The sequence below is a fragment of the Branchiostoma floridae genome, chromosome 18 (assembly GCF_000003815.2).
Source record: "Branchiostoma floridae strain S238N-H82 chromosome 18, Bfl_VNyyK, whole genome shotgun sequence".
NCBI lineage: Eukaryota > Metazoa > Chordata > Leptocardii > Amphioxiformes > Branchiostomatidae > Branchiostoma > Branchiostoma floridae.
In genome coordinates, this window is record NC_049996.1 from 16581922 (window position 1) to 16609918 (window position 27997).

Here is a 27997-nt window from a genome sequence, read left to right on the forward strand (position 1 = left end):
CTAATGACCAGAGTGTATTTCCAAAGCGATTATGATAGCGATATCTCCCTAGGGGGGACATCCAAGCCACGCTAAACATAACCCGTCACGTGACGACATGCGTCATCAGTAGACACAGTTGCTGCTGTCATTTTGGTGCGTTTCGCTGCGGTGGCTCCTTCTGAAAAACGTGTCAAGGCCATGGTCGTGCCCGTCAGCCAAACCACAGTAGGTGTTGGGTTATAGCCACTGGTGTAGGGTTACAGCCGCTGGTGTTGGGTTACAGCCACTGGTGTTGGGTTACAACCAATGGTGTTGGGTTACAACCGCGCGGCCACGGGAAGGCAGCTGCCGAGAAAACGGTTGCTCAATGATTTGTGCGTAGCTTGTGGTACACGTGACTACACGCATGTAGTCTGTAGCAACCCCAAATAATATATAAAATATATAATTCATATGGCCTACGTTGGTGAATATTAAACATGGTAAAGCCCTAATGCACATCAACCCTACAGCATTGGCTGTGCTAAACAGCCCTGTGCGAGAACGACAGTCTCTGCGATATAAGACACATCTGTACGATATACCTCAGTTCAATTACAACGTTCTTTTCTACGGATCCGCTTTTCTTCTTTGTTGCGCATCAGAGAGGCTGACAGAACAAGGACTATGCTTAGTACTAATACTAGTTCTGGGACAGCTAAGCTTGCCCATGTGGAATACTTAGCCTAGCGATTGACTTCGTAACGACACCCCTGTTGGTAGAATACAGTGCGACTGGCGTACGGGTTGGGCTCTTTTGTGCTGATTATATTTTCTTACTGATTATATGTCATTTTTGATTGTACACGGTTTCTTGCTTCAACATCAGTTTTTCCTTTACTTACTGATTGCCACATAACAAGACCCGACGGTCGCTTTAAAGTGTGACCAGAAGGCCACTCCAATGTTACGGGTTACATTGTATCTGTAACTGTAACAGCAACTCTTCTCCCAGAGACCGAAACATCATGATTGAGACCTGCACAATTGATCACTTATTGATATCAGAGCGAGGACTACATGTAACTGACCCAATAGGAGAAGCGGGGATTGTGTTGGCCAGACTAACGTCACATTTCCACAAAGGGACCCGTCCGGGCAGTTTTGGGGGACGAAAACTACGATATAGAAGACAACAATAGAACGAAACGGAACAAAGATAATTCAACAGCATGACTTGTGCATATTTATTGGCATAAACTTTAATTTCTCGTTTCCGCAAACAGCCCGGCTGCCTCAGACAAATTGATCCAGCTTCAACTGCAGCACAACTCAACTAATGTAATGATTTCACAACCACTGACATGTTGTATTGGTGAATGATTTGTTTAATCTAGTTCAGGTTTTTAGATGGCCGCTGTTCGCCTGTATATGCATTGGTCACGTGGTAACAAAAGGCCACTCTTAGCACATGAAAAATGATGTTCATTCAGAACAGAATGTTCTGTATAGAATTATGCAGTACCTACTAAGGTAGGGCTGGAATGTCAGGTGCAAAAATGTTTGAGTTCATGTTGGTAAAAACATAAAAAAACTATGTCAATCGAAAATCTATACAGTGAGTCTAACCATTATAGAACATACCCATGATGTATTACAATATAATGTTATGTTTTATGTGAACTAACATTCCATATTACACAACTGAACCTGTGTAGTACTGGTATGACAACATGATTACATCCTTTGTTACCCTTTTTTAACGTGTAGTTTCAGTGAATACATCTCAGCTGTGTAATCGTATCATGTATGCAAAATGCATGTGGATTTCCAGGCTAGGGACGTTGTGTGACCATATCACACAGACGCTTGGATGATGTATGGCAACACATCGTTACATGCTAAATAATCATCAAAATAATACAGAAAAACGTTCTTGTTATGAGCTCAGTATCTTCTATATTCTCTAATCACCTGATATCAAAATTGCTTAACTTTGTTTCTTAAGGTTCACTACATACTTATTACAAGCCACACACTTCATCTACAGTAGATATACAGTATTATTATCCCACACCTTCCTTACGAAAGCAAATCCCAGCCTGGGAAAATGTACATGTAGAGGAATCTTCAAACCATACACCCCGAATCTTCATCGGCATATATTAGAAGTTCAGCAATGTTGAAATTACATCTAGCTTTTCAATTGTCATTCTAAAAATATAATATGAAATACACTCAGACCCCCCAAATCACAATGTGCTCCTTGTTTCAACGTCTGCTTTGGTTCGTTCAACTTCTGTGAAATCTCAATGACGTACGTCAATAACCATCGAGATTATCGTGTACATATGTTTGGTGCAAAGTTGAAACATACAGAAAACATATGTAGTGTCAACGGTTTCAGTTGACAGTTTGTGAACCAACTGAGAACTGTCCCAATGAGCTCTCAGGAAAGATCTCGCGAAAGATCTCTGGTGCCATTTTTTGACGCGCATCCTCTCTGATAGCAGACAGACGAACCCCGCGCTCAACCAGGCTCTGTCTGCTTCTGTCGGGGAAGAACCCCCGGGTGTGCATGAGCACTACATTACCATACGTGTCAAACCCTGGGGAGCCTGACGAGCCATGGAACATGGCACCTGTATGGTACAGGGGTTTATCTGGGTCTTCATGGGGAAACTCCGGGTTCCCAAAGCGGGCATGGATGATGTAGCGTGGGTCCATGCTAACGATGGGACAGAAGTCAACCATCTTGCTCCCACCGTAGGGATGGCCAACAACAGCCACTGTGTTTCTGTCGTCCGCACATTCTGATATGTGCCGTCCAAGGCAAGGCAAGCTGTCAAGAACACTCGCTATCTCATCATCTACGGACAGTTGCAGGATAGCATAGTCTAGGTCAGACTCTTCACTATAGCATTTGAGAGTGGTCGCAGGAAACCTAACTTTGTATTCTTCCGCGGAAGACACAAAGAATGTTGCAGTGAACAAACTTAAATCAGTGAACCTTAGTGTGGCATCGTCCATTAACTTATACACATGGTAACATGTAAGAATCTTTCTCTTACTCATTAGGAACCCAGTTCCAGATCCCCCAGGCCAGTTAATACAACACACAGATCGCTTCCTATCCTGTATCACATCATAGGCATCTGAGGAAAGGCAAGCACTGTGTCCGGCGAAGAGTTCCTCACGGAGTGTCGTCCTGTTCAGTTGTTCCCTCTCCTTGTCTGCTTTCTTGCTCACAGCTTGGACAAAGTCCAGGTTGGGGAGGGCAGCTCGCACGATGCTTGTCACTTGGCTTTGCAGCTCCTGGAGCTTTCTACTCATCATCCGTTCCCTAAAAGTAGAAGTATTTAACATTTAGGTACCTATGGCATAAAGGTGCTCGAATAAAGTAATAAAGATACACTTATAAGATACACTGATAAGACAAAATGGATGTAAGTCAACCGTATCTCACAGCTGTATATCTGTATTGGTCTAATTCATGGTCTGTCTATTCATAGTATTGATAACCTGTCGTATATATCTCCTGTTAATACTTTTATGCATCAAATAATGACTAGTTGCTATTTTGCTCTCCTAGAAAATATAAGATCTTCAAAGTTACTTTGTCTTCAGCTTCTCTGCGATGGAATCCTGTCCTGCTGTTTTCAGTGCGCTCTTCAGTCCTCCTACCGATGCGCTGGTACCAGACAGATGTAGCCACTCCTGTAATACTGCCAAACAGCACTGTGCACAGCATCTCTCTGTGTCATCATGCCTCGATGCTGCTGATGTGCAATCTTCGTGTTTCTTTCTGATTCGCTCGATGGTAGCATCGGGCAGGCCCAGGTTTCTCCCGAGATCTTCCCATGGTGGCTCCATTTGGACAACAGTAGGGAAGAAGTCTGCCACAGCTAGAGGAAAGAAGACAGGATATCTAATATTAGTCTTCGTCGATAAGACTTCTACGTTTTGTTTTTTAAGTTGTCAAATGTAGTACAAGATTTTTGCTTCAATGCGAACTCGTACGGCAAAATATTTGATAGGTCACTTAGTCTAATTTATATTCAACACCTAAAGATGTATGAATTCCTTTTTTACGTACATAAGACATCGTATCCATCTGTTGCCACTGATGCAGTTGACATTTCCTGTTGCATGGCTCCGCTGCTTTGACCAGCATGTCTATAGAGAAAACATAATCCACAGAGATAAGAGCGGATTTGCAGATGAGAGACAAAGATCAGACACGTTTTCCTAGTGTCCCACAGTCTTATATCTAATATCCAACGTCTTAGATGAAATATCCCACTGGCAATATAATTATATAGGATATGACACCAAGGTGTTTCTGTAACAAAAAGTCGCAGGGTCTGTTTAAAACTATGCAAATGGCAAGACAAACCCAACGGTGATGCTATCCTTCTTTAATATAAATATTTGATATTATTATTATGATAAAAATTCAAGCAACTTACGGGCTTTGGAACCATTGCGTCAGGCCCATATCGTGAATGGTGGTCGTGGCAGGCGCGAAGGTTTCACAGACGACTTCTTCGTCCATGAACCATTCTGTGACACTTGTGATGGGGATGAAGCTGCTGGCATCCAGCTGCCTTTCCCTGTGGCCGGCACAGTAACACTGGAGGCACCACTTGTACCTTATGCCTGGGATCCACTTGTTGATGATCTCCCTCAGGTCTTCATCCAGACATTTCCTGACATCTGGACCATGGCTGAAGCAGGCAGACTCTGTCTTCTCTGATGACAGCAGCTCCACCTTCAGGTAGTGGCTTTCCTTGGTGATGACAAAGGTCTGCCTGGGGTTGCCTGTGATGAACCGTGCACAGCGTGCATATGCCAGTGGCGCCCGCTTGTTGTAACGGCGAGTACTGGCGATGACAAGGCGGTGGTACACACCAACAGGGAAGAACTTCTCGTCGAAGACTACAAAAATTGGCTTGCTGCATTTTGTACCGGCTGGGTAAAGTCTTCCTCTGTCCTTAACTGTGGTGAGAAGCGATGGAACAAAGTAGGTGGTGGTCTCTGAACTTGAAGTGCCTTCACCTGCTTCTTCGTCACTCTCAGTACTGCACTGCAGGACCACGTCAAACTGCTCCATCATCTTCAGCAGCTCATCTTTGTGGGCAATAAGGTCGCACCTCAGCTCCTCTTGTCGTTTCCCCGAGCTCCACACGTGCTCGATGAGGCTGTCTTCTAACACTCCTGTAGCCTCGAGCTGCTCCCATTTGTCCTTTACTTCAGGATCCCGGAACTGGGGGATGGTGATGATGGTTTTCTGGACGTCCACAAACCACTGCGGGTCCAGCACCACAAAGTTGCGGAGTGCTGGGGTGTCGAAGAACAGGATGTCTCCACACAGATGGAAGAACCTCAGGATGATGACAGCATTTTCCTCAGGTGTGAATCCTTCCGGTACGCGAGAGCTGTCAGTAGCATCCATCACATCCTGGAGGCTGCAGTACTTCCTGTCCTGCTTCTCTATTTCCATGAGCTTGGACTTCAGCTCCAGCCAGCTGATTGGGATTCTCCTGCCCATGTGGTTTTGCTGTTGGGCAATCTTGAGGATATCATCTCTTAGATCTGACAACACTGGATCTTCTGGGTCACGCTTGGTGTTGTCAATGGCGAAGTACGTGTCATACACATGTTTGCCAATGGCCTTCCCCCTGAAATGATCTCTGAGTTTGTTGAAGAAGTCATTGATCTCTTCCTGAAATGAAAAGGACATTATTTTCTTCATACATTTTTACGAAGCAGCAGACAAAGTTTTTTTTCATTCCCCATGTCACTCTTACCGCACAGCAGGATAAATTCAGCAAAACTATTTTGTGAATGTATGGATTAGCAATCAGACAAACCTTGTTTACTTTATCCTTGCGTGTTCCCACCACAATCACGGGAGGAACGTGGTCTTGGTTTACTTCCATGTCACCGGCAGACTTGTTTGGCCTGGTGTGTGCTCGAACAGCCTCCAGATGGTAGTCTGCGACATCTGAATAAATGATAGAAAAATTTAAAACGAGAATGACACCACATAAAGTTCCAATTTTGGTCTGTGAAGCTTCTAAAGTATCCTCAAGTCACATTTGCATTAGCAAGATTCTCCATAGCTACCTGCTTCTGTTTTAAGTTGAAGTGCTTCTGCACAGCTGCCAGCCCATGGCTCAAGAGGCTCACTGAGAGCTTTGGTGAGATTCATAGTGAGAATGAAGATGGCATAATGGCTGTAGAACACATGGTGGCTGCTGTAGTAAACGTCGTGCCCGGCGAAGTCCCAGATGGACATGGCGGGATGTTCCTTGGATCCGACGAGTTTGGACAGGTCATCTTTGCCAAGAGCGAATCGGGTGGCAAGTGCGTAGTCCTCTGATGGTCTTGTTGTCTTTACTGTCGTCTCCTGCTTCTTAGCAGCATGTTCTCCTGATGTTTCCATAACCACCGGTACATCTACGTGGTCTTTACCTGTTGAAAGCAGACACGTTCTGCGCATTAGCTTACATGTAAAGAAAACAACCTTTATGGAGTATAATGTTGCCATCAACATGCACATGTGAGAACATTCAGTGACGGCGAGGAAGTGATGACTGTATTAAAGACTTAAAAATATCTCAATGTCATAGATGTAATTGTTTTTTAGTCTGTGTCGAGTTCATTGTATCGTCATTCACCTGCTCACCTGCAGGTGTATCAACGCAAGGAAAATGCCCAACTGAACACGGTTGTCGCAAACACAATGCAGAGATATCATTTCATTGATTTAAGTTTAACTTAGCGTTTTCCCTTCCTGTCATAAAAACACTACTCACTAACATGGAGAAACAGAAAAGGCTTGAGATATTAAGAATAAGATTTTATGAAGTACATCACGCTACAAAGATGAGACTTTGAAATGAAGTAAACATCAAATGTGCTAATTTGAAATAGCGTTGAAATAATTTTATAACAGAATAGGGTTAAGATGTTACATCAAATTCAATTTCTGTCCACTAGGTGGGAAAACAGCAAAAGCTTGAGAAATTAAATGATAAGTTCATTGCAAATTCTTGCCCGAGGGCTAATTGCAAGTGACAAAAAATGACAGACAAATAATGGTAAACACTAAAACAGTATAGTAAAAATAAGAGGTCTTACAGGGACACCATGCTGCAAACTAATGACATTGATATTGATAATAAGAAAGAAACACCCAGCATACTATACTTTTCAATTAGTGTTGAAACTTCAGTAAATGATTTTGTTACCTCGATAGTTGGCTCTGGTAGGTTTGGCTTTATGGACCGGTTTCGGCATCTTCTCTTCTTCTGTCTTTTTGGGGACACTTGACTCTTTCTTTTCCTTTTCTTTAATCTTCTTCATCTCCATGCCGACAGCGTGAGCAAACTGGTTCTTCGTTGCTGATCAACAAACAATAAATATGTGTGCAGTCATTTTTCTGTACCATTAAACGTTCTGCCCGGTGCATCTATGTGGTGAATTGTATGTATTGCCTTCATTACCAATTGAATGTATTATTTCAGTTTGTATGACGCATTTTGTTGTTTTGCATTATTATCAAAACATCTACTTGTGTAATAGCTCGCTGCAATCATTTCTTACCCTTTTATGTTGAAATCAACAGGAAGTAGATTAGATTTTAACAGATTGGTCTTGCTTCTGCCTGACCTTGACACTTCGACAGGCAATTAGAGAAAACTTACATACCTTCAGTTATTTTCCAATGTTCCCTCCCAGTCATGAGACACGGAGTGATCACTATGCCATCAGTGCTCTCCTCATCTCTGTTGAACTCCAGTTGAAGGAGACTGTTTTTCAAGCTGCTTTTCCCATTCCCGTGTTGCCCTACCAGGATCAGCCTGATGAAGAAGACTTCAGTGGTGCCATCTTTACAGGCCTGCTCGTAGAGAACCAACATCTCCGGACCTCCCATCTCCACTTCAGTTGGTACTGATGCTGAATTAAGATAGTCATTGTTACGGCATGAAAAGCCACAACATAATCGCCATCTTTGTAGAACATAAGCATGATCTCAAGCTATTCTATATATAGAGATCTTTATTGACACGACAAAAGTACAGCGACTTTCGTAAGGTCTACATGTATAAAACTACGTATACAGTACAACTAAAAGACATGTACGGATATCTATAGGTATGAATAAATCAACATATTGGGTCTAGCATGTCATTTACACACTATATATTTGTTCCGTTCTCTCATCTGAGTCCTGAAACACATAATGTACAAAGTTACTCACCATGAGGAAACCCAACTTGGCCCCTTAGTTTCTGCTCGGCAACCCGGGTTGGTATGACCTGCTGAGTCTCGCTGTGATGCTGTATCTGTACAGGCGTCTGGTCTGCTTGTGTGATCTTCAGTTTGGGCTGCTGTTCCTCCTGATGCGCCACACGAGATCCTCCGGCTGCCTGTCGCTTGGCAGGTGGTCCGCCCGATGTATCTGCCGGCCGCTTAAGTTGCTCTGCCTGTAATATAGAGCTTTAAAATTACTTGGAAAGAAATAAATGTTTTCTTATCACAATATGGCATCTCTACTACAGCCTATAGCTGCTTGGCTGTAATGTTTTCCAGTATCACACTGCTTGTACATTTGTGCTTCCTGTCGCTTGAGTCGCTCTGTCTGTAATGTAGAAAGTTTGAAATTGCCAGAAATTAATAAATGGTTTCTAAACCACAAAATAAGACGGCATATCCGCAGCCTACTTGGCTGTGATGAGTGTGATGTTCACAAAGTTTCGTGGTGCACGTACAGCATGTACGTTAGCATCAATGTAACTGTAAATGCAGAAATGTTCGCGGTGGATTCATGTTCGCGGTTTTCGCGGTGACCACTTCATCGCGAAATTAAAACCACCGCGAACATTTTCTATTGTGGTATAAGACTGCAGTCTATGATGTTACCGCGAACTTAAAACCACCACGAAAAGTCTTTTTTCCCGCTACCGCGAAATTAAATCCCCGCGAATTTAAATGCATTTACAGTACCTTTATCCGGCCTGCCTCCTCTGCCAGTGTTTCCATGCCGATATCCCTCATATCCCGATGAAGCTTGTCCATGGACGCTTCTTGATCTTTCTCCATCCACTTCAACAGCACATTCTGGGCCTGGTAACTTGGATTCGCCTTGTCTTTATCCTGAAAGCAGAACATCAACTTGAGCTGCATCGTACAAAATTAGCACTTTTTTTGCAATCAATCGATGAACGAATCAGTCAGTCAATTAAATTATGATCATAATTCAAGTATTGGTGTAAAGGTTGACAATTTTGTTGTTCTGAAAATTGTTCTTCTCTACCATGGAGCTGAAACATTTACCAGGATACTGGTTCTCTCGCTGTGGTTTAGTCCAGCTACTGCGGCCAGAGCTTCCACCTCAGCTCTTTGTGTCACTTTTTGTGAGACACGATAGAACAGTTTTCGCAGTTCTTTCTCTGCAAGAAACAAAATATAGACGTATTCAGAGTTAACAACGATCTCTTTTCGCGTTTCTTGTATCTTCTGTTTCTTAAACCGGCACCCATCAGAAGTGTTAGGTGTCAATGATATGAAGAACCATAACTAATTTACTTAATGTAACTAAAAGCTGACTTGTACTTAATAGCAAAAGACGTTAAAACAATGTAATTGGAAACAATTTTGCCTTACATTTACAAGATTTGAATATCTTTTATTTTTGGCCCAAATGCAACAGTAAGAACATACCAACAAATATTGACATACTGCTTCCATCAAAATCTTATTTCGTTTCTACATACCTTCTCCTTCTTTTGTCTCCCTTCTCAGGAAGTCCATGATGGCGGCTGTGCCTTTCTTACAGACATCAGCAGGAGGGTATGTCAGGGGGTTTCCAGTAATGTTCATGTCCTTCAGTGTGGCCAATCGGCTCAGAGTCACGGGAAGGCGGGAAATTTTGTTATCTGACAAGATTAACTTCCCAATGTTGGACAGCATCATGATTTGTTCAGGAACTGACGTGAATTTGTTTCCAGCAATGTTTAAGTACCCCAGCTGCTCCAGTTCTCCGATACCACCTGGTAGTGACTCCAAGCCACTATACTGCAGATCCAAGACTTGTAGGTTCTTCAGTGTGCCGATGTCTTCAGGTACCGGTGAAGGTTTTCCCTCCCCAGCCCAGTTCCCCATGTACAGACTCTGTAGACCCTCCAGCTGCAGCACTTGTCTGGGGAACTCATCAAACTGACATCTGTCGATGGACATCTTTCTCAGTCCTGTGAGCTGAGATATCTTGTCAGGGAGAGACTTGAGGGGGTTGACTCCTACGTAAAACCTGTTCAGCTGAAGTAGTGAACAAACTTCTTCTGGTATCTCTTTGAATCTATTGTTTTCAGGTAGAGCTCGTGAAGTTGTAATCTGGAGATTCCATCAGGCAATGTTTCCAACTTATTGTGCGACACGTCGATGTGCTGTAGGTTAGGTAGAGTAGTGATTGCTTGCGGAAGTTCTGTCAGCAGGTTGTTCTCAAGTTTGAGTTCACGAAGCTTCTGTAGTTGACCTATCTCCTCGGGTATGCTCGTCAGTCTGTTTTCAGACAGGACAAGGCGTTCGATATCTGTGGCGTCAAACACTTCGGCTGGGACGGAGGTCAGACCCTTGCCGCTGAGCTCGATAGTGAGCAAGTCATCCACCACTTTAGGTTTGAGGTCTAAAATAAGAAGAATTTTCTTTGCAATGAGCATTATAACAGATGTGAGAACATTTTACAAAGTGGTCATCATCATTATCATTATGGTTTAACTTTCAAAGCAAATAATTGTCTAGAATTAAATGTAGGAATATTATCCAACATACAAGTGACAAAGGATAAACTTTATTGATGGCTTAATTTATATAGATATAATATTTATGTAAAAAGAAAGATGCGCATAATTTAATGTTATTTGTATCATTTCATTCTAAAGTCAATGTTTGCAGAGAGCTAGAAATCAATGATATACAATAGGAGCAAACGTGACAACTGAAAGTAATCCTAGCAGGATTGCTGGTGATAAAGAGACACTGACACTACAAAGACAGAACACAACAAGGGTACTCTTCTATCAGTGTTCAATGGAAAAATACATCTCACCAACATTGAGATACTTCGACCATCGTCTGCCCGGATGTCTTACCCTGCAGGAAACAACAGGATTTCAATGTTTAGAATTGTACAAGTGATGCCTTTAGCAAAACGTGAGTAACAGACTTTTTTTATATGATATACATTGGATTGAGCACAATAATCACAAGCTATATGTTTTACTAACAGGAGTATCTCGGGCTTACTTTGAAAAACTGGAACACCTTCAGTACGTCCTCTTGTTCTGCAAGCTCCTCTGCTGTCTTCTTATTCTGTAGGTAACGTCAACACAGTCATTATAAGCGTCATCATTGCATAATAATTGGTGTTTATCTTTGAAATTAAGTTCTACAAGAGGGTTTTTTAATAAGATGTAATGTTCTCGAACGTGATACGCTACTTTTCATTGTCGCCTGTAACATAGCGGTGAGGAAAAGTACATTCCAAGTCAAGTAATTACGTCACAATACAATAGGTTAACTTCAGATTGCACTCACATGTCTAGTTTATAGAGCACCGATAGTTTTCGTTTCATTTAGTACTGAAGAAGGCGACAGATGGTTGTCGAAATGTCTATCGAAGAATTAATAAGGTTAAACGAAGAAGACTTTGTTTATCATAATCATCGAAGTTTGTCCTAGTGATTACAAAAGGTGTTTTCATTAAGATGACCATGATTTATAACTCTGGTACGTATATGTTTTAAAGCACTATGTCTCAAGTAAGTCACTATGACCAAAGTGTGATATGCGAATAGAGCTACAACAACATCATCATTATAATAAAAACAGTGAGTTGCTGCACATACGTAGTGATTTTCCCTCACTCGTCACCATCGATTGATTAACATACCCGGTATGATACAAAACTTCACTTACCCCGTCAATGTTGCCCTTAATGACAGTGTTGGCTCCAGCCCTCAGCAGTACTCTAACACAGTCGGGGTGTCCATTTTCTGCCGCCTTATGAAGGGGAGTCGAGCTCTGTAGGTACAACAAAATGCCGGATGGTTCACAGGATTTACATGCTAAACATGTGATGGACCGAGTATACTGGTCCCTTAAAGTTTACCAAAATATTACAGTTGATTGGTAAAAATATGGTCAGTAACAATTAAGAATACATGCAACGGTTTTCTGGGTATGGCATCCAGAAGTCCCAATGCATTAGTAAATTGGTAAAGAAGAAAATGTTCTAAAAGTACTATCTAATTCATTTGATCATAATTCGTATCTTACATGCAAATAGTTGGATGTACATTAACAAGCTCTAATGCACATGCATAGTACTAGTAATCTATGGCACAGATAGAAATATGCCAGACTACATGATTAAGCGCCATGTAAAAGGTGTGTCTGTGCACGGCCATTGGTCCGTTTGGAGGACAACGTCATGTTATATGTAAGGAAGTCAAAGATCACCACACAGACAGTTTACATTGCGCAAACTCACATCGTAGTCTCGTGCATTAATGTCCGCTCCAGCTGCCAGTAAAGCCGTTACAGTTCCTGTGTGTCCCTTCTCAGCTGCAAAGTCTAGAGGTGTGTGTTCCTACAAAGGGAGCATGAACAAATATTAAATGATACATATTTTACAAAAGTCCTTACATGTCTCCAATACAAACCAAGGACTGTACGGTCAAACCCATGCCAATACAGGCTTGTAACATGTCTTGATGTTAAATTTAGTTGTGAGTTAGGCCTGTACAGTTCTTGTGTTATCTGGTGGCCAGGGCGACAGACGCGTCAGTGCCATTATTATCATTTTCTACGCCAAAACACTAAAGCTCAGGACAGGGGCAGTTAGATAGAATCAAGTAGACAACAGACTTACCGCGGTGCTTCTTGAGTCAACAGGCGCTCCAGCTGTGAGTAAAGCTTGTACAGTCCCAGTGTGACCGTTCCGTGCTGCCTCGTGGAGAGCAGTCCATCCCTGTACAAAGACAAGAGTAGAGAAGCTCCATGTAAGACCAGACACGTACTTGTTCCGCAGCCTTATCGGAACCTCACGTATTGTGTAAAGGCATAGATGATCATATATCTATCTATCTATCTATCTATCTGCCATCTATCTATATAAAGAAGTTTGCCAAATTATCTTAAATATAACCTTTTAAGAACTGCAAAATGAAATGATCTTATATAAAAAAGAATCAACGAAGGTCATTTCTAATCAAGTGTTTAAAATCATTCATGGAGATTTCCAGACAACAGACACGAACTCACGTGGGCGGCAGCATTGACATTGACTCCCTCGGCTAGGAGCTGCTGAACTCTGACCTCGTCACCTCGCCCGGCGGCATCTATCAGCTCCTGCGGAACAGAAACATCCGGTCAACATGAAGCTCGTTGTATGTTCTGGCTTCTATAAATGAGTGTTACCATGTTTCAATAACATTGTTAGTGTCATCTCTCTGTTCAGCTTTTAACATCAACCAGCACATGAAAGGAGAGTTACTTTTTAACGAAAGCATTTTTATTGGACGATTGGATGATCATAATTCTACCCGGCGTCTGTTGCTTAAAGGTGCACTTCCGTACTCGGTGCAGTCTTGCGCTGCATGCGTTTATCTAAACTGCTAAGAAGGGTTCACCAACCTTTTCTTTCTCCATGTGTTTTTCTTCTGTAGATCTGCTGTTTCCAAACACACCGGGGCCTCCTGTTGGTGCCGCAAATGCGTTAGGCGAGATTTAGTACATTCCTTCTCTGTAAATGGTAAAGAGAAAGCGTTTATCTTCAACTGAATATGCTGCGTTCTATATAGATAAATAGAACTGCACTCGGGCTTTAATCCGGCTCGCGTTTTTAGCCACTAGCTTATTGGGATCTTTGTAGAGAAAGTCACTCTGTACAACTATGTATTCATTGTGGAAATCTTAGTGTCACCACTCTACAAAGGAAGGACTGAACTGAACTAAACGTAACACTATGTACTTCATGATAAACAATAATATCCTTAACGGTAAATTTACACAATATAGACGTTTCTTTCACTTCCTGAAATTGAAACGTACATCGTAACATTGGTAAAGTATTATAGATAATTCAACAACAAGAACTGATAGATGTTACCATGCAGGTGTAAAAATGCAGGTGTTTTAAGTGTGCTATTGTGCATAAAGCCGTACAGGTATCTGGTGTAATCGTGAGAGAGAGTCCCTATGTCCTTGGTGCATTATACAATACTTGTAACGTGAGAGATCACCGCAATGTTACACTTATACGCTAGAGACGCTTACATGTACCTTACTTCCTGAAATCGAATTGCATCGTAACATTCATTGATAAAGTATCTTAAATCACGCAGTAAGAGCTGGCAGGTGTTTAGAAGCGTCTCACCTGGCGTTAGTCAAAACACAGACCCCCCGCCACGAATATACACCGTTAAACACACTGTAACATTAGACATGTAGTACCCTGACCGCCATTTTAGTTACAAGGTCAGAAGGTCACAAGTGCTTTGTTGGTTACCTTAACAAGATAAACAACACTGTATCCGTTCGTTTGATCCGTGTTGGGAGTGAAATGAACCAAATACAAGATATACGGATCATACAGGTGTCCCTAGTACCTGTATTTTACAGGTGTCGTACCTGTATCGTTAGTAAATACACGGAAACGTTTTACAACGTAGTGCCTCATCCGCCATTTTGGGACAAAGTCAGACAGTCACAGGTTCTTTGTTAGGTGCAGGTACCACGACAAGGTAAACAACACTGTCTCCTATTTTCTCTCGTGTTCACAGTGAAATGAACACGATACGAGAGACACGGAGCATGCTTAAAGCTACACAGATGTTCCTAAGGTGGTTATCTTTTCTGTTGGTTAGTATGTTTACTTGAACGTCTGTGGAGTAAGAAGGTAGCCATGAAACAGCAGACGTCACGCATGGACTCTCATGTGTATGTTTGCACACAGGAGGGAGTTGGTAGCAAACAATGCACTGAGATTCCGTTACCTCAAATACAATATGAGAGTAACTTAAAACGGCTGTACTTAAAAACACCTGTAGTTACGGGCCGGGGAGGGAGATACTCAAGTTATACTGCACGAATCATACTCATTTATGTGGTTTTGCTGTCACAGTCATTGATATATATTAGAACGGCTCCTGGGCAGTCGATGCAGGTTAAATATGCAGGTAATAAGATATGCCAAGTAACAATTACTCATGCAACTGGATAGATTTTGGAAAGGATCAGACGATTTAGTGTCACTGACGAAATGTAGTGGCTGATATCTGAAACGTCTGACCGTATAATATCATATCCAGTTATTAGAGTGGGTGCTTCAGGCGCGGTTGAGGATATCTGACTTTGACTTCACATTACTTTGATCAAACTGATTTCGAGCCCAAGGCAGAGTTTCATCAGTGCTTTCTGAGTACCTTCGTACAGAATTCCTGCTCAATAATAAAATTCAGATATTATGGGCCATGGGTGAAAGACGTTTGGTTTGGTTTATTTAGATCTCCATTAGTGAGATTCACTAGTCTTCCTGGAGTCTACATTAAAACAATACAAAAATAATAGCAACAGAAATATACAAATATTACAAATTATAACTTTGAAATAACAGAAAGCAAAAATATGGTGAACTGAAAAGCAGTGATTTACATACGTGAAGTAAAATAAAATAAATCAACTTAGTTCTTATATATACAACAAAATGTGTAATTGATTTAATAGAAAACAATAATATTAACTCAAAAACGGAGTGGAAGAGGTCGGAGGTCGAGAAAAATCATAGTAAATCCAATACAATTTGTACTGAAGTATTGAAACAAAAAGTATTTGATAGCAAATAAATCATATAGCAATCATATAACGTACGACCTAGGGTATACAGCAACAGGACTCACAGTTTTCATACCAAATGTCCTGGACATAATATAAGTACGATATTGTTTTGATAGATTGCTGTTGGGCTCCTGTATGTACCGGAGAAACATCTGTGGTGAGTTATGGAGGGTGGGGAAGGAGGTGCTTATGTCATACTGCATGAATCACAGAAGCTTTGGTTTTATAATCCTCGTGGTCTTTCTGCAGTTTAAGCTGTTTTATCATCAGTTGACAGAGGCAACACAACTCGCGACTGGAGTCAGACGTACGCCCCCCCCCCCCCCCGGGCCAAAAATAAACATCACTATTTACTAACTACTCAGAAGAAACGTTACTCACGTAGCACCGCACGCCCCATTTGGGTCCCTACGTCGCAGGTGCTTTGTTGGGTGCAGGTACCATAACAAGACAAACAACAGTGATTCCTCTCTTTTGTCTTCGTCGTCACAGTTAAACAAGTAAAAGGGGTACGGAACATCCGTAAAGCTGCACAGGCGTTATCTATGTGGCTCGGTAGAACGTGGTTATAAGTTTGGGGTTAAGTTCAGGGTTTGATGTGGGACTTACAGGTGTTGTCAGAAGAGAGCCGGCAGGTGTAAATGTACAGGTGTTCAAAGTTTCCCCATTAAGTATGAAGGCGTACAGATATCAGGTGACACAAAATGGCCGAACCTAATGACGTCGCCAAGGACGGCAACAGTAACAACATGTTTATAAGCGTCTCGCTTGGGATCAATAAATACACAGACCCTCTTCAAATGTACATCGCTGAAAACATAAAAACGTTACAAGGCACAGTCGCCATGTGGATATCATCTGTGTTATACATAAGTAAGTTAAATTAGGACTACCTTGTGCACACAAAACAGAGTTGTCAGCAAACAATGCGTCGAGCTTCAGTTACCTCAAATACAATGTGACAGTCCAGTTCAGTTACCCTCAATACGATTGTGGAAGCCAAAGCCAACATGATTAACATTTAACGGTTATGCTGGATTAAAAAACACATTTGTATATAATGTAAGATAAAAACTAAGTTTGCACAGAATCTGTAGAACAGCTCTGGGTATTACAAGGCATCCCACTTGTGAATGTATTTGATGAATTAAGGGATAATGTGTGTTCAAGACTGAAATTAAGACGCTGTGTGCTTGTCAAGACTATAAGCTTCAACCTTAAATAGTCTTGGGTAGGATTTATTCCCAGTCTCCGAGTTAAGTTGATTGAAAGTGCTCTGGAATCTTAAGTTATGTTGATTGAAAGTGCTCCGGAATCTTAAGTTAAGGTGAATGGAAGTGCTCTGGGAACCTTACACGAAACCTTGGTTCTATATACCAGCCCCACAACACTTCTCCGACTTACCTTAAGGTACCCGTGTTCTTGAGGGGATTGCGAAGTTCCTTTGGCCCAGATAGAAGCAATTGCAGTCCACTGTGTTCTGCCGCCCGGACAACTCGACAAGAAAAAGAAGTTCCTCTTTTCAAACCGTGTCTGACTTCCTGGTTGGTCACGTGACTGTGACTCCCGACAGCCTTTGTTACAGGTGTGCCGGTGCTGCAGTACCCAAAGCGGCGCCAGGCGGCGCTTTATATGTACAACCTTAACAATAACATGCATTGGAATAAAGCCCATAATCACTTCATAGACATCCTCATCATCATCATCATTGGCTTCTGTCCTTGCTAGAAAGACAGGCTGACAGAAAAAGGCTGATACTGGGACCAGAAAAGCACATCTAAGTTTGTCTAGTCTGTGTAGAGTGGTTAGCCATGCGATTGACTTCATCACGACATCCTTATTGACAAGATACGGTGTCCATGGTTCCATAGTAGGCTTGCGGGCTGAGCTGTTCTGTGCCTGTTATATTGTCCATGGGTCAGCACCCCAAATTTCACATATCGGTACCCTCCGGGGTGGCAAATTCTCCTTGTTATTTTTGAATAGTAGAGGCCTGTGGCATACATTTTTATGTGATAGCCATTCTGTTATGGTAGCTTTCTACCGGCTATCAGCCTTCAAACCTATCACCACCTAAATGATCTGGAAATTTCGTGTTTCAAATAAAGGGGAGTCCTCAGGGGCAAAAAATTAAACATCAATATTTTTCAATGAAAATTTACAGGCTAGTAGAACTTGCCAAGAGGATCATAAAAAATATCAATTGATTTTCGATATCATGATTCAACACAAAATTATGACCGCCTAAAATCAGATTTTTTTTGTGATTTTCTCATCAAAAATATATACTTTCAATTCCAATATCGTTCATTCGTTCGCATTACCTATGTGGCCTTGCCTGATGATTTAAACCGACGTGCGTATCATACGATGCATATCAAACTTTAAATTATCTAAATCCGTCAATGTAATCCGGAGATATGAATGTGTGAAAAATGACACATCTGCCAGCTTATAGTAACAATATCGTTGCTAAGACCGTTGCTAAGGCTGTTGCTAAGGAGATTTCAGGTCGTACTTCACAACAAAACTGACACAAGAACTTAATTTTCTCTAGTATTTTGGTCTGATTACCTCAGTAGAAGTACAGTAGTGTTAAAATGTTTAACGTTTAACAGATGCAGAAATATGTATTTAGACGTCATTTCCATTCAGAATCATTAGCAAAACTGTTGCCAAGGCCGTTGCTAAGGATGTACTCAGTCATGTTTCAAGCAAAGAACGGCAGAGAGACAGTTCTCTGACACGTGATTTTGCCCCTGTCATCTTGTAAATCGTACTTAAGTGTGAAAAATATCATAATTGATTGGACATGTTAATTGGGGCTCTGCATGGAGGATATAGGGACACCTGAAAATGAATTACCTTGATTTTACACATAAAAAAATTCTCTTACGCTATTTAGTAGATACCTTCCAGAAAATCATTTCGTTTATCTAGTATATCGTATACAATGAAAAAGGCTCTGCATGGGGTTATCAGGGATCTACATATGTGGCACCGTATAATACACAGGACAAACAAGTTTTGCACTTCCACATAGGACATGGGTTGTAACGTTGGACCCATTCACAACCATTGACATGTGGCTTTGGTGAATGATTTGTTTAATCTGATATTTGTACATGGACGTTGTTCGTCTGTATGTGCATTAGCCAACTGGTTACAACAGAAAATTCCAGCCCTAGCACATCATTGGCAATTATTCTTCCTGTACAGTAGAAAAGTACAGTGTACAACATCATTATGTCACAACAGCTTTACAGAAAGCAGCTTTGGCAAATGCACAAGTCAAACCAAACAAAATGAAGTGTCATCTATATATACTAAATCTTATAGTCCCTAGCTTTTTAATCATCATAAAGATATATAAATGTATGAAACTCACGAACTCACCAAGCTGCTGTGCAAGATTTTCAAAAAGTCTAAATATACAGTAGACTGGGATTCGAATGGAATGCAGTGTTGCCATTTCCAATGACAATTTGAATATAAAGTACAATAATCCTCAAAGCTCTATAACATATACTTAAAACATATAGTCTTCTCAACTTCGCAATAGTGGGATGTTTAACCAGTAGAAAGTTGATGTGGGTACTTCCCGGATATTCATTGCTGTGTACTAAACGACACTAGTCTTGATGAGTTAGACAACTGTTTAGGCCACACCAATTTTATTTGTTGTTTCTCGGATTTTCCGACCCTATTTTTTCCGATTTGAAAAAGAAAGAAAAAACTTTTCAAATCGATGGCCACACCACGTGTTGACAAAATTTCACTGCCTCTCCTTTCTCAAATTAACTATGGGCCTCAAATTCCAGTAGCTGTACGTGCCTTTTGTGGACTGTACATTTATCATTTTTCTTCAAACGTTGAACTTTCCTACCAGGAAATGACAAATGTTAAAATGTTATTTCTGTTGTGTAACTTGAGTAAGCCCCTCGATCTCTCCTACCCCCGACTTTTTGCAAAGGATTCTTTTTCGACCGACCCCATTTTTCTCTGAAAAAATCCGAGAAACAACAAATAAAATTGGTGTGGCCTTACTATGCTACTCACGACAGCTTTTACAATGTCCCTTGGGTGGAATTATGTTCATCGGGAGTCAGCATTCTTGAAGCCAAGACATAGAATTCAAACCCAGAGACATCTACAATCAGATAAGGCTAAAATGGAGTTAACGTATTACATGAATAATAGGTAGTAATAAAACCAATGTGGTTAGAAGCTAGCCTTTCAGACCAAAGGATTCGAGGAACTTGGTGTGTGATGCAGCCCAGTACTCCGAGGCCAAAAGTCTCTCCTTCAACCTTTGTGCGGCCTGAAACTCTCTGGATCCATTCTTCAGGATATCGATGATGCGCTTGGACAGGGTTTTGGCGGCCTCATCGTCGTCGTCTCCGATCTCCACGATCGGGCGGTCGAAGTCGGGGTCCGTCTTCAAGAACATCGCCAGACCAGACTTGTGGGAGACCAGGACGGGCACCCCTGCAGCGATGGCCTCCAGACCAACCAGTCCGAATGGCTCTGCACGTGACGGCATCAGCACGACACTTGCCGTTTCCATGTCCTCGCACAGCTCCTTCTGTGTGCCGTACTCCAAGGGGGTGAAATGGATGTCACCCGTTTTGGCCTGGATGATGTCCCTGCTCGCCTGGAAATCTTCTTTTGCGATGCCGCGGGCTCGCCATTTGGTGTTGGGTAATGCTACGAAAACATCCCTCATGGACTTTGCGACTAGATCATAGCCTTTCAGCCTCTCCACACCCTTGACCCTGCCGATGGACAGAACCACTTTCACGCTAGCATCGACGTATTTGACTCTTGCATTGCTGAAGATGTCGGATAGCTTAGGCAGGAACTCATAATGCGGGTCGAAATCTCTCGTCTCGCGTCTATAGTAGTCGTGCAGGTATGGGCCTACTGAGATGATCACGTCAGCATGTTTTAGGTCTTCAAGAATGTTTTTCTGCTCATCTCCGATGCTCAGCACCTTCCCATCGCTCTTGTAGTGGCTGGTGTCTTCTGGCATCACATGAGTGACTTCGACGAGTTTGGCGCCCGGAAACCGTTGCTCCTTGATCTGCCTTGCTGCATGGCTTGTGATGGGCACGTGGCCGACGATGAAGTCTACTGCAGGGAGGCTTGGATAACGAGTCGCGTGGTCAAAGGTCAGCCAATCAAGGCAGGGCTCCCTCTTGTCTCGGTCGGATGTTGTTGGAAAGATGAGATGAACCTCATCAGCAGCTGCATCCTTCTTATCGTCTTCTGTGGCACTCAGGACTGTAGAATAGACCTCTGCACCTTTGGAACCCAGTAGGGACGCCATCTGGCAGTGGATGGTGGAGATGCCGCCCTTTGCAGTTCCATACTCATCGTTGAGCAGCAACACCACAGGCCTGGCTCCAGGTCCTGGAAACAATTAAACCAAGAATTATATAAATGTTGAGATTATGTTTCAGATGTTTTGTTTCTGTTCAGACGCTGAGAAACTTTTACCATCTTTTATACCTTAATAGGTCTTAAAACAGAGAGCTGTGTAAACTTCGTGAGAACTTCGAATTGTCATTTGTCTCACTTCACACGCATCACATGTAAATATCGACAATAACTTAACTCTCTAACTAGGTTAGTTCGAATCTGTTTGTAAACTTTTGTTATTCCCTGAATCTGTTGTTCTGCGAGCCGATTTGAGCTTTCATGAATAAACAAAGATTCAACAATCAACCATTCATTCTTTTTGATATCATTTGCTGTGTTTCTACTTAAGTAAAGTAGAATGCAGGTGCCTTTGCCAGGTAGAATTCATGTCCAGCAAGCTCACCTCGCCTTCTTGGTGTCTTGCCTTGTAGTTCTTCCAGCAGGGCCCTCAAAGTGCGGTTTTCCTCTAGTAGTTGTAGCTGGGTTAGCTGCTCCTTCTGATGCCCGTCAAGAGAAGACTGTCCGGCTGCTGATCGCTTGGCTGGCGGTCCAGCTGATGTACCTGCCTGCCACTTATTACCTGACCGAGTCTGTAAAATCAAAATACATCGTTAGCTGGGACGTATCAGCTGTAGCTGAAAACAAAAGACTTAATATCAAACGTTAATATTAGAACTTGAAAACAATTTGGTGCCAATACCTTGATACTGCCAACCTTCTCTGCTAGCATGTCCATGCCAAAGTCACTCAGCTCCTGCTGAAGCTTGTCCATGGACGCTTCTCGGTCTTTCTCCATCCACTTTAATAGCACATTATAGGTCTGGTAACTCGGGTTTTGTTTTCTTGAACTCTGAAAGTAAAGTAGAAATTTTGACATTGAATAATGGGACACAATGGTTGTTGTATTTTTACGAGGTATTGTACATACCAGATACATAGGTAGTCGTACAACGCAGGATTAGCACCAACATTCTTACAGGTGTAAACGATTGTTCTGCGAGTTTACATACACAACGTTTCTGATTGATACAAAACGTTTCCAAATGATGAAGTGTTCAAAAATATTTACCTGGATAATGGACGTCATCTCATTTGCTGTAAGTCCAAGTGCCACGCCCAGATCTTCCACCTCGCGTGATTCAGTCACGTTTTGCGAAAAAAGGTGGAAGCGTTTCCTCTGTTCTTTCTCTGCAATGGCTGAAACATCGACATGAGTAGGATTAAATGAGACCAGGCAAATATTTCAATATCAGCCTGCATTGAAGAAAGTAAGAAGCTTTTTCGGTTAAGACACATTTTGCTTGAAAGTAAATTGCATGATTTTATCTACAAATAACCTACATCCACACAGTCACATACAGACTGCTGGTTTATAACTGCTGGTTCTACATCACCAGAATGGACCTACACATGGTTCAAGCAGCACGTATATGGTATTTAAGGTGTATCTATTGCCTCTATCTTAACTGAATGGTCCTAAAAAAGCCCAATCTTCAGGTTTGATCCTTCAACAGAATCCTCCCTATACATACCATCTTCTTTCTCTTTCAGCGTCCTTCTAAGGAAGTCCATGATGGCGGCTGTGCCTTTCTCGCAGACATCAGGAGGAGGGTATGTCAGGGGGTTTCCCGAGATGTCCATGTTCCACAGTGGGGCCAATCGGCTCAGAGTCAGAGGAAGGCGGGAAATTCTGTTATGTGACAAGATTAACTTCTCAATGTTGGACAGGTTCATGATTTGTTCAGGGACTGATGTGAACCTGTTTCCTTTGATGCTTAAGTACGTCAGCTGCACCAGTTTCCCAATGCCGTCAGGTAGTGACTCCAAGCCACTAAACTGCAGATCCAAGACTTGTAGGTTCTTCAGTCTGTCGATGTCTTCAGGTACAGGTGAAGGTTTGCCATCCCCAGCCCAGCATGCCATGTATAGCGTCTCTAGGCCCTCCAGCTGCAGCACCTGCCTGGGGAACTCATCAAACTGGCAATTAACTATTTCAAGCCTTCTCAGTCCTGTGAGTTGAGATGTTTTGTCAGGGAGACACTTGAGGGGGTTATGTGACACGGAAAAGGTGTTCAGCTGAAGTAGTGAACAAACTTCTTCTGGTATCTTTTTGAATCTATTTTTTTCGAGGTAGAGCTCGTGAAGCTGTAATCTGGAGATTCCATCAGGCAATGTTTCCAATTTATTGTCCGACAAGTGAATAAGCTGTAGGTTAGGTAGAGTAGTGATTGACTGCGGCAGTTGTGTCAGAAGGTTGCCTCTAAGTGTAAGTTCCTGAAGCTTCTGTAGTTGACCTATGTCCTCGGGTATGCTCGTCAGCCTGTTGTGAGACAGGTCAAGGCGTTCGATATCTGTGGCGTCAAACACCTCGGCTGGGAAGGAGGTCAGGCCTTTGCCACTGAGGTCGATAGTGAGCAGGCCATCCACTACTTTAGGTTTAAGCTCTAAAAAAATAAGAAGAATATTCTTTGCAATGAGCATCTGTATGGTTTAACTTTCAGAGCAAATTATTGCCTAGAACGAAATATTTCTTGTACTTGATAAAACAGCAAAGAAAATACTAAATCAAAATGCATTTTTGAATCTAGCTTATGTAGGAATATTATCCAACAGGTGACAAAAGATTAACTTTATTGATGGCTTAATGTATATAGATATAATATTTATGTCAAAAATGAATGCACATAATCTAATGTTATGTGTATCATTCCATTCTAAAGTCAAACATTATTTGCAGAGAACTTAAAATCAATGATATACAATAGGAGCAAACTTGACAACTTGAAGAAATCCTAGCAGGATTGTTGGTGATAAAAAGACACTAACACTACGTAAAGATGACAGTACACGATGAGGGTACTTTTTTATCAGAAACCACCAGATGTGTTTCAACAACACATCTCACCAACGTTGAGATGCTTCGACCATTGTCTGCCCGGATGCCTTACCCTGCAGAAAACAACAGGATTTCAATGTTTAGAATTTTACAAGTAATGATTTCAGCAAAACTACACAGCAAAGTATTAACATGAGATGTATCAAGTTGAACACAGTACTAACGAGCTATATGTTTTACTTACGGATGTATTTTGATCTTACTTTGAAGTACTGGAACATCTGCAACACGTCCTCTTGTACTGCAAGCTCCTCTGCTGTCTTCTTATTCTGTAGGTAACGTAAACACACCTCATCAAGATTTTGTTGACACTTAATATATATATATATATATATATATATATTTATTATATACATCATGATTGCATAATAATTGGTGTTTGTCTCTTTAATGGTTTAAACTCTACAAGAGGAGTTGTAATAAGATGGTAATGCTTGTGAATTGCCTTTTGTTTTATAACTGTTAAACCAAGATCTGACATAAGAGCAGAACTACAAAATGCAGTAAGTTAGAAGCCTATATAGCGATTTCCCTTTCTCCGCTGACATTTTATAAAGTCACTTACCTCGTCTCTAATGACGGTGTTGGCTCCAGCCTTCAGCAGTGCTCTGACACACTCGGGGTGTCCATTTTCTGCCGCCATATGAAGGGGAGTCTGATTCTGTAGGTACAACAAAGTGGCGGGTGGTTCACAGGATTTACATGCTAAACATTAAAGGTTTCGTACACTGGCCATACAGTTTACATGTATATTTAAAGTTTACATTCAAAAGTTTACATTTAAAGTTGAACAAAATATTATGAAAAACATGGTCAGTTATAACATGCACCGGTTTTCTCGGCAAGAAATCGCAATGCACTATTTAGCAAATTGTTAAAGAGGAAATATTGTAAAGATAAACTTTTTATCATAATTTAAATGTTAAAGTTCTGATGCACATGCATAGTAATCTATTGTATAGTAATCTATTGTATAGATAAAAACATGCCTGGCTACATGCTTAGACGCAAGGTAGTGTCCAAGGTGTGTCTCAGCACAACTATTGGTCCGTTTGGAGGACTGCGTCCTAGATCACCCAACATACAAACTTTACATTGCGCAAACTCACATCGAAGTTTCGTGCATTAATGTCCGCTCCAGCTGCCAGTAAAGCCTGTACAGTTCCTGTGTGTCCCTTCCCGGTTGCAAGGTGGAGAGGGGTGTCTTCCTACAAAGGGAACATGAACAAATATTAAATGATACATATCTTGCAAAAGTCCTTACATGTCTCCAATACAAACCAAGGACCGTTACAGTTAAACTCATGCCAGTACAGACTTGTCACTTGTCTTGATGTAACTTTTAGTTGTGAGTTAGGCCTGTGTAGTTCTTGTGACTTAAGTACGTTATAAGATAGGACAACATACAGACGCGTCAGTGCCATTATCATTATTTTCTACGCCAAAACACTAAATCTCAGGACAGGGGCAGTTAGACAGAATCAAGTAACCAGCAAACTTACCACGCTGTCTCTTGAGTCAACAGGTGCTCCAGCTGTGAGTAAAGCTTGTACAGTTCTTGTGTGTCCGTTCTCGGATGCATGGTGGAGAGCAGTATATCCCTGTACAAAGACAAGTGTACGGAAGCTCCATGTAAGACCAGACACGTACTTGTTCCGCAGCCTTATCGGAACCTCACGTATTGTGTAAAGGCATAGATGATCATATATCTATCTATCTATCTATCTATCTGCCATCTATCTATATAAAGAAGTTTGCCAAATTATCTTAAATATAACCTTTTAAGAACTGCAAAATGAAATGATCTTATATAAAAAAGAATCAACGAAGGTCATTTCTAATCAAGTGTTTAAAATCATTCATGGAGATTTCCAGACAACAGACACGAACTCACGCCGTGGGCAGCATTGACATTGACCCCCTCGGCTAGTAGCTGCTGAACTCTGACCTCGTCACCTCGCCCGGCGGCATCTATCAGCTCCTGTGGAACAGAAACATCCAGCAAACATGAAACTCTTTATTAAGATGTATGGGACAAGACTTGGTTACGGCCATAAAGTCTTACTTGAACAGAATTTTTTCCACTCTGAAAGGAAAGGCCTTTAGGTTTGGTCGGCGTCTTTGTAACGAAGACCTTTTCACGGTTCCCGTTGAATGCTGTGAGCACTATGGGTAGACAGTCCAGGACGTACAAAACTGAAGATGTTCGCAGTATCACGTCAGCCTATTTACGATTCTTTACAGTAGTGTCATCATGTTACAGTAATGTTGTTAGCGTCTTCTATGTGTTGGTTTTTCAACATCAACCAACACATGATTTAGAGGGTGATCTCAGGAAAGGCAGAGGTTGATTTTCAACGAAAGCATTTTTTATTGAATGATTGGCAGGATCATCATTCTACCCGGCGTCTATTACTTCAATGTGCACTTTCCTACTTGGTGCAGTGTTACACTGTCTTCGTTTATTTAAACTACTAACTTTAAAATAAGAGCTTCACCAACCTTTTCCTTCTCTTCCATGTGTTTTCTGCTGCCGGCGCCTCCTGATGATGATGCAAATCCACTAGGCCAGGTTTAGTACGTTGTGAAGTTTTTCGTTCTCTATAAAAGGTAAAGGAAATATGTCATTGGTTTCATAACAGGCTCAACGTAAAATTTGGCAGAAAGATAAAGACATATATCCACTTAATAATGGAATATATCAATTTGTTTTTATGAGCGTCTGTGTCACATTTCAACTCATTCGTTGACAAGGTAATATATGGCTCTTTATAGCTTATGCCCTTGAGTGATTTATACACAATCATACGTGAAATCACCTCAATGTTACATATGTATAGCTATTTCACTCCCCGAAAGTAAAAACTAACAGGTGTTTAGAAACCTCTCACCTGGCGTTAGTCAATGCACCCCCCGCCCCGCCCCGCCCCGCCCCCGCCACAAATATACACCGTTAAACACACTGTAACATTAGACATTTAGTACCCCGTCCGCCATTTTAGTTACAGGGTCAGAAGGTCGTAGGTGCTTTGTTGGTTACCTTAACAAGATAAACAACACTGTATCCGTTCGTTTGATCCGTGTTGGAAGTGAAATGAACCAAATACAAGATATACGGATCATACAGGTGTCCCTAGTACCTGTATTTTACAGGTGTCGTACCTGTATCGTTAGTAAATACACGGAAACGTTTTACAACGTAGTGCCTCATCCGCCATTTTGGGACAAAGTCAGACAGTCACAGGTTCTTTGTTAGGTGCAGGTACCACGACAAGGTAAACAACACTGTCTGCTATTTTCTCTCGTGTTCACAGTGCAATGAACAAGATAAAAATGATAGGGAGCATGCTAGAAGCTACACAGGTGTTCCTAAAGTGGATATCGTCTCTGTTATTTAGTAAGTTTACTTGAACGTCAGTGAAGTAAGAAGGTAGCCATGAAACAGCAGGCGTCACGCATGGACTCCCCTGTGTACATGTACACACGGGAGGGAGTTGGCAGCAAACAATGCACTGAGATTCAGTTAGCTTAAATACAACATGGCAGTCAAACTGACTTAGGTTTAACGGTTGTACTGTAATACTGTAAAATGAACAAGATAAAAGAGACACGGAGTATTCTAAAAGCTGTACAGGTGTTCCTAAGGTGGATATCGTCTCTGTTGTTTAGTAAGTTTACTAGAACGTCAGTGGAGTAACAAAGTAGCCATGAAACAGCAGGCGTCACGCATGGACTCTAACTTGTGTACATGTACACACAGGAGGGAGTTGGCAGCAAACAATGCACTGTGATTCAGTTACCTTCAATACAGTG

At 41.7% G+C, this 27997-nt stretch overlaps 4 protein-coding genes and 2 long non-coding RNA genes across 8 annotated transcripts in view; 1 reads left to right on the top strand and 5 right to left on the bottom strand.

Annotated features, from left to right (window-relative positions):
* LOC118405884 (gastrula zinc finger protein XlCGF57.1-like) overlaps nt 1–27997 on the top strand; it is a 49464-nt gene that overhangs the window by 14956 nt on the left and 6511 nt on the right. The gene's annotated exons all lie outside the window — the stretch shown is intronic.
* On the bottom strand, nt 1217–10209 carry LOC118405500. The gene is made up of 12 exons (XM_035805003.1): nt 9747–10209; nt 9307–9422; nt 8977–9126; nt 8231–8456; nt 7678–7926; nt 7218–7370; nt 6091–6438; nt 5835–5968; nt 4431–5686; nt 4058–4137; nt 3578–3866; nt 1217–3304 (listed from the first exon to the last, which is right to left on the bottom strand). The coding sequence occupies exons 1-12, from the start codon at nt 10207–10209 to the stop codon at nt 2365–2367; spliced, it is 4404 nt and encodes a 1467-aa protein (XP_035660896.1). The 3' UTR covers nt 1217–2364.
* LOC118405889 (GA-binding protein subunit beta-2-like) lies at nt 9172–26785 on the bottom strand. Its single transcript, XM_035805716.1, has 8 exons — nt 26687–26785; nt 26079–26165; nt 12902–13000; nt 12521–12619; nt 11947–12051; nt 11276–11340; nt 9747–10656; nt 9172–9422 (listed from the first exon to the last, which is right to left on the bottom strand). The coding sequence occupies exons 1-7, from the start codon at nt 26702–26704 to the stop codon at nt 10284–10286; spliced, it is 846 nt and encodes a 281-aa protein (XP_035661609.1). The 5' UTR covers nt 26705–26785; the 3' UTR covers nt 9172–9422; nt 9747–10283.
* Nucleotides 13293–17390, bottom strand: LOC118405892. The gene is made up of 3 exons (XR_004829952.1): nt 17272–17390; nt 13666–13774; nt 13293–13380 (listed from the first exon to the last, which is right to left on the bottom strand). It is a non-coding gene; the product is annotated as an uncharacterized LOC118405892 (long non-coding RNA).
* LOC118405883 lies at nt 19873–22469 on the bottom strand. Its single transcript, XM_035805702.1, has 4 exons — nt 22358–22469; nt 21989–22138; nt 21692–21878; nt 19873–21279 (listed from the first exon to the last, which is right to left on the bottom strand). The coding sequence occupies exons 1-4, from the start codon at nt 22373–22375 to the stop codon at nt 20096–20098; spliced, it is 1539 nt and encodes a 512-aa protein (XP_035661595.1). The 5' UTR covers nt 22376–22469; the 3' UTR covers nt 19873–20095.
* On the bottom strand, nt 24395–25384 carry LOC118405893. Its single transcript, XR_004829953.1, has 3 exons — nt 25294–25384; nt 24750–24845; nt 24395–24453 (listed from the first exon to the last, which is right to left on the bottom strand). It is a non-coding gene; the product is annotated as an uncharacterized LOC118405893 (long non-coding RNA).

What these genes read in the sequence shown, in the direction of transcription:
- LOC118405883 (XM_035805702.1), bottom strand. An exon ending in AGAAGGTTGGCAGTATCAAG is followed by an intron (nt 21,879 to 21,988) that starts GTATTGGCACCA and finishes TTGATTTTACAG; the next exon opens with ACTCGGTCAGGTAATAAGTG. An exon ending in CAAGACACCAAGAAGGCGAG is followed by an intron (nt 21,280 to 21,691) that starts GTGAGCTTGCTG and finishes AATTGTTTCCAG; the next exon opens with GACCTGGAGCCAGGCCTGTG.
- LOC118405500 (XM_035805003.1), bottom strand. Translation starts at nt 10,209, where the DNA reads ATGTCCATCGACAGATGTCAGTTTGATGAGTTCCCCAGACAAGTGCTG. An exon ending in CCAAGTTGGGTTTCCTCATG is followed by an intron (nt 7,927 to 8,230) that starts GTGAGTAACTTT and finishes ATCTTAATTCAG; the next exon opens with CATCAGTACCAACTGAAGTG. An exon ending in GCAGAGAAGCTGAAGACAAA is followed by an intron (nt 3,305 to 3,577) that starts GTAACTTTGAAG and finishes TTCTACTTTTAG; the next exon opens with GGAACGGATGATGAGTAGAA.
- LOC118405889 (XM_035805716.1), bottom strand. An exon ending in TTGACTCAAGAAGCACCGCG is followed by an intron (nt 12,620 to 12,901) that starts GTAAGTCTGTTG and finishes CTCCCTTTGTAG; the next exon opens with GAACACACACCTCTAGACTT. An exon ending in TTAAGGGCAACATTGACGGG is followed by an intron (nt 11,341 to 11,946) that starts GTAAGTGAAGTT and finishes CGTTACCTACAG; the next exon opens with AATAAGAAGACAGCAGAGGA.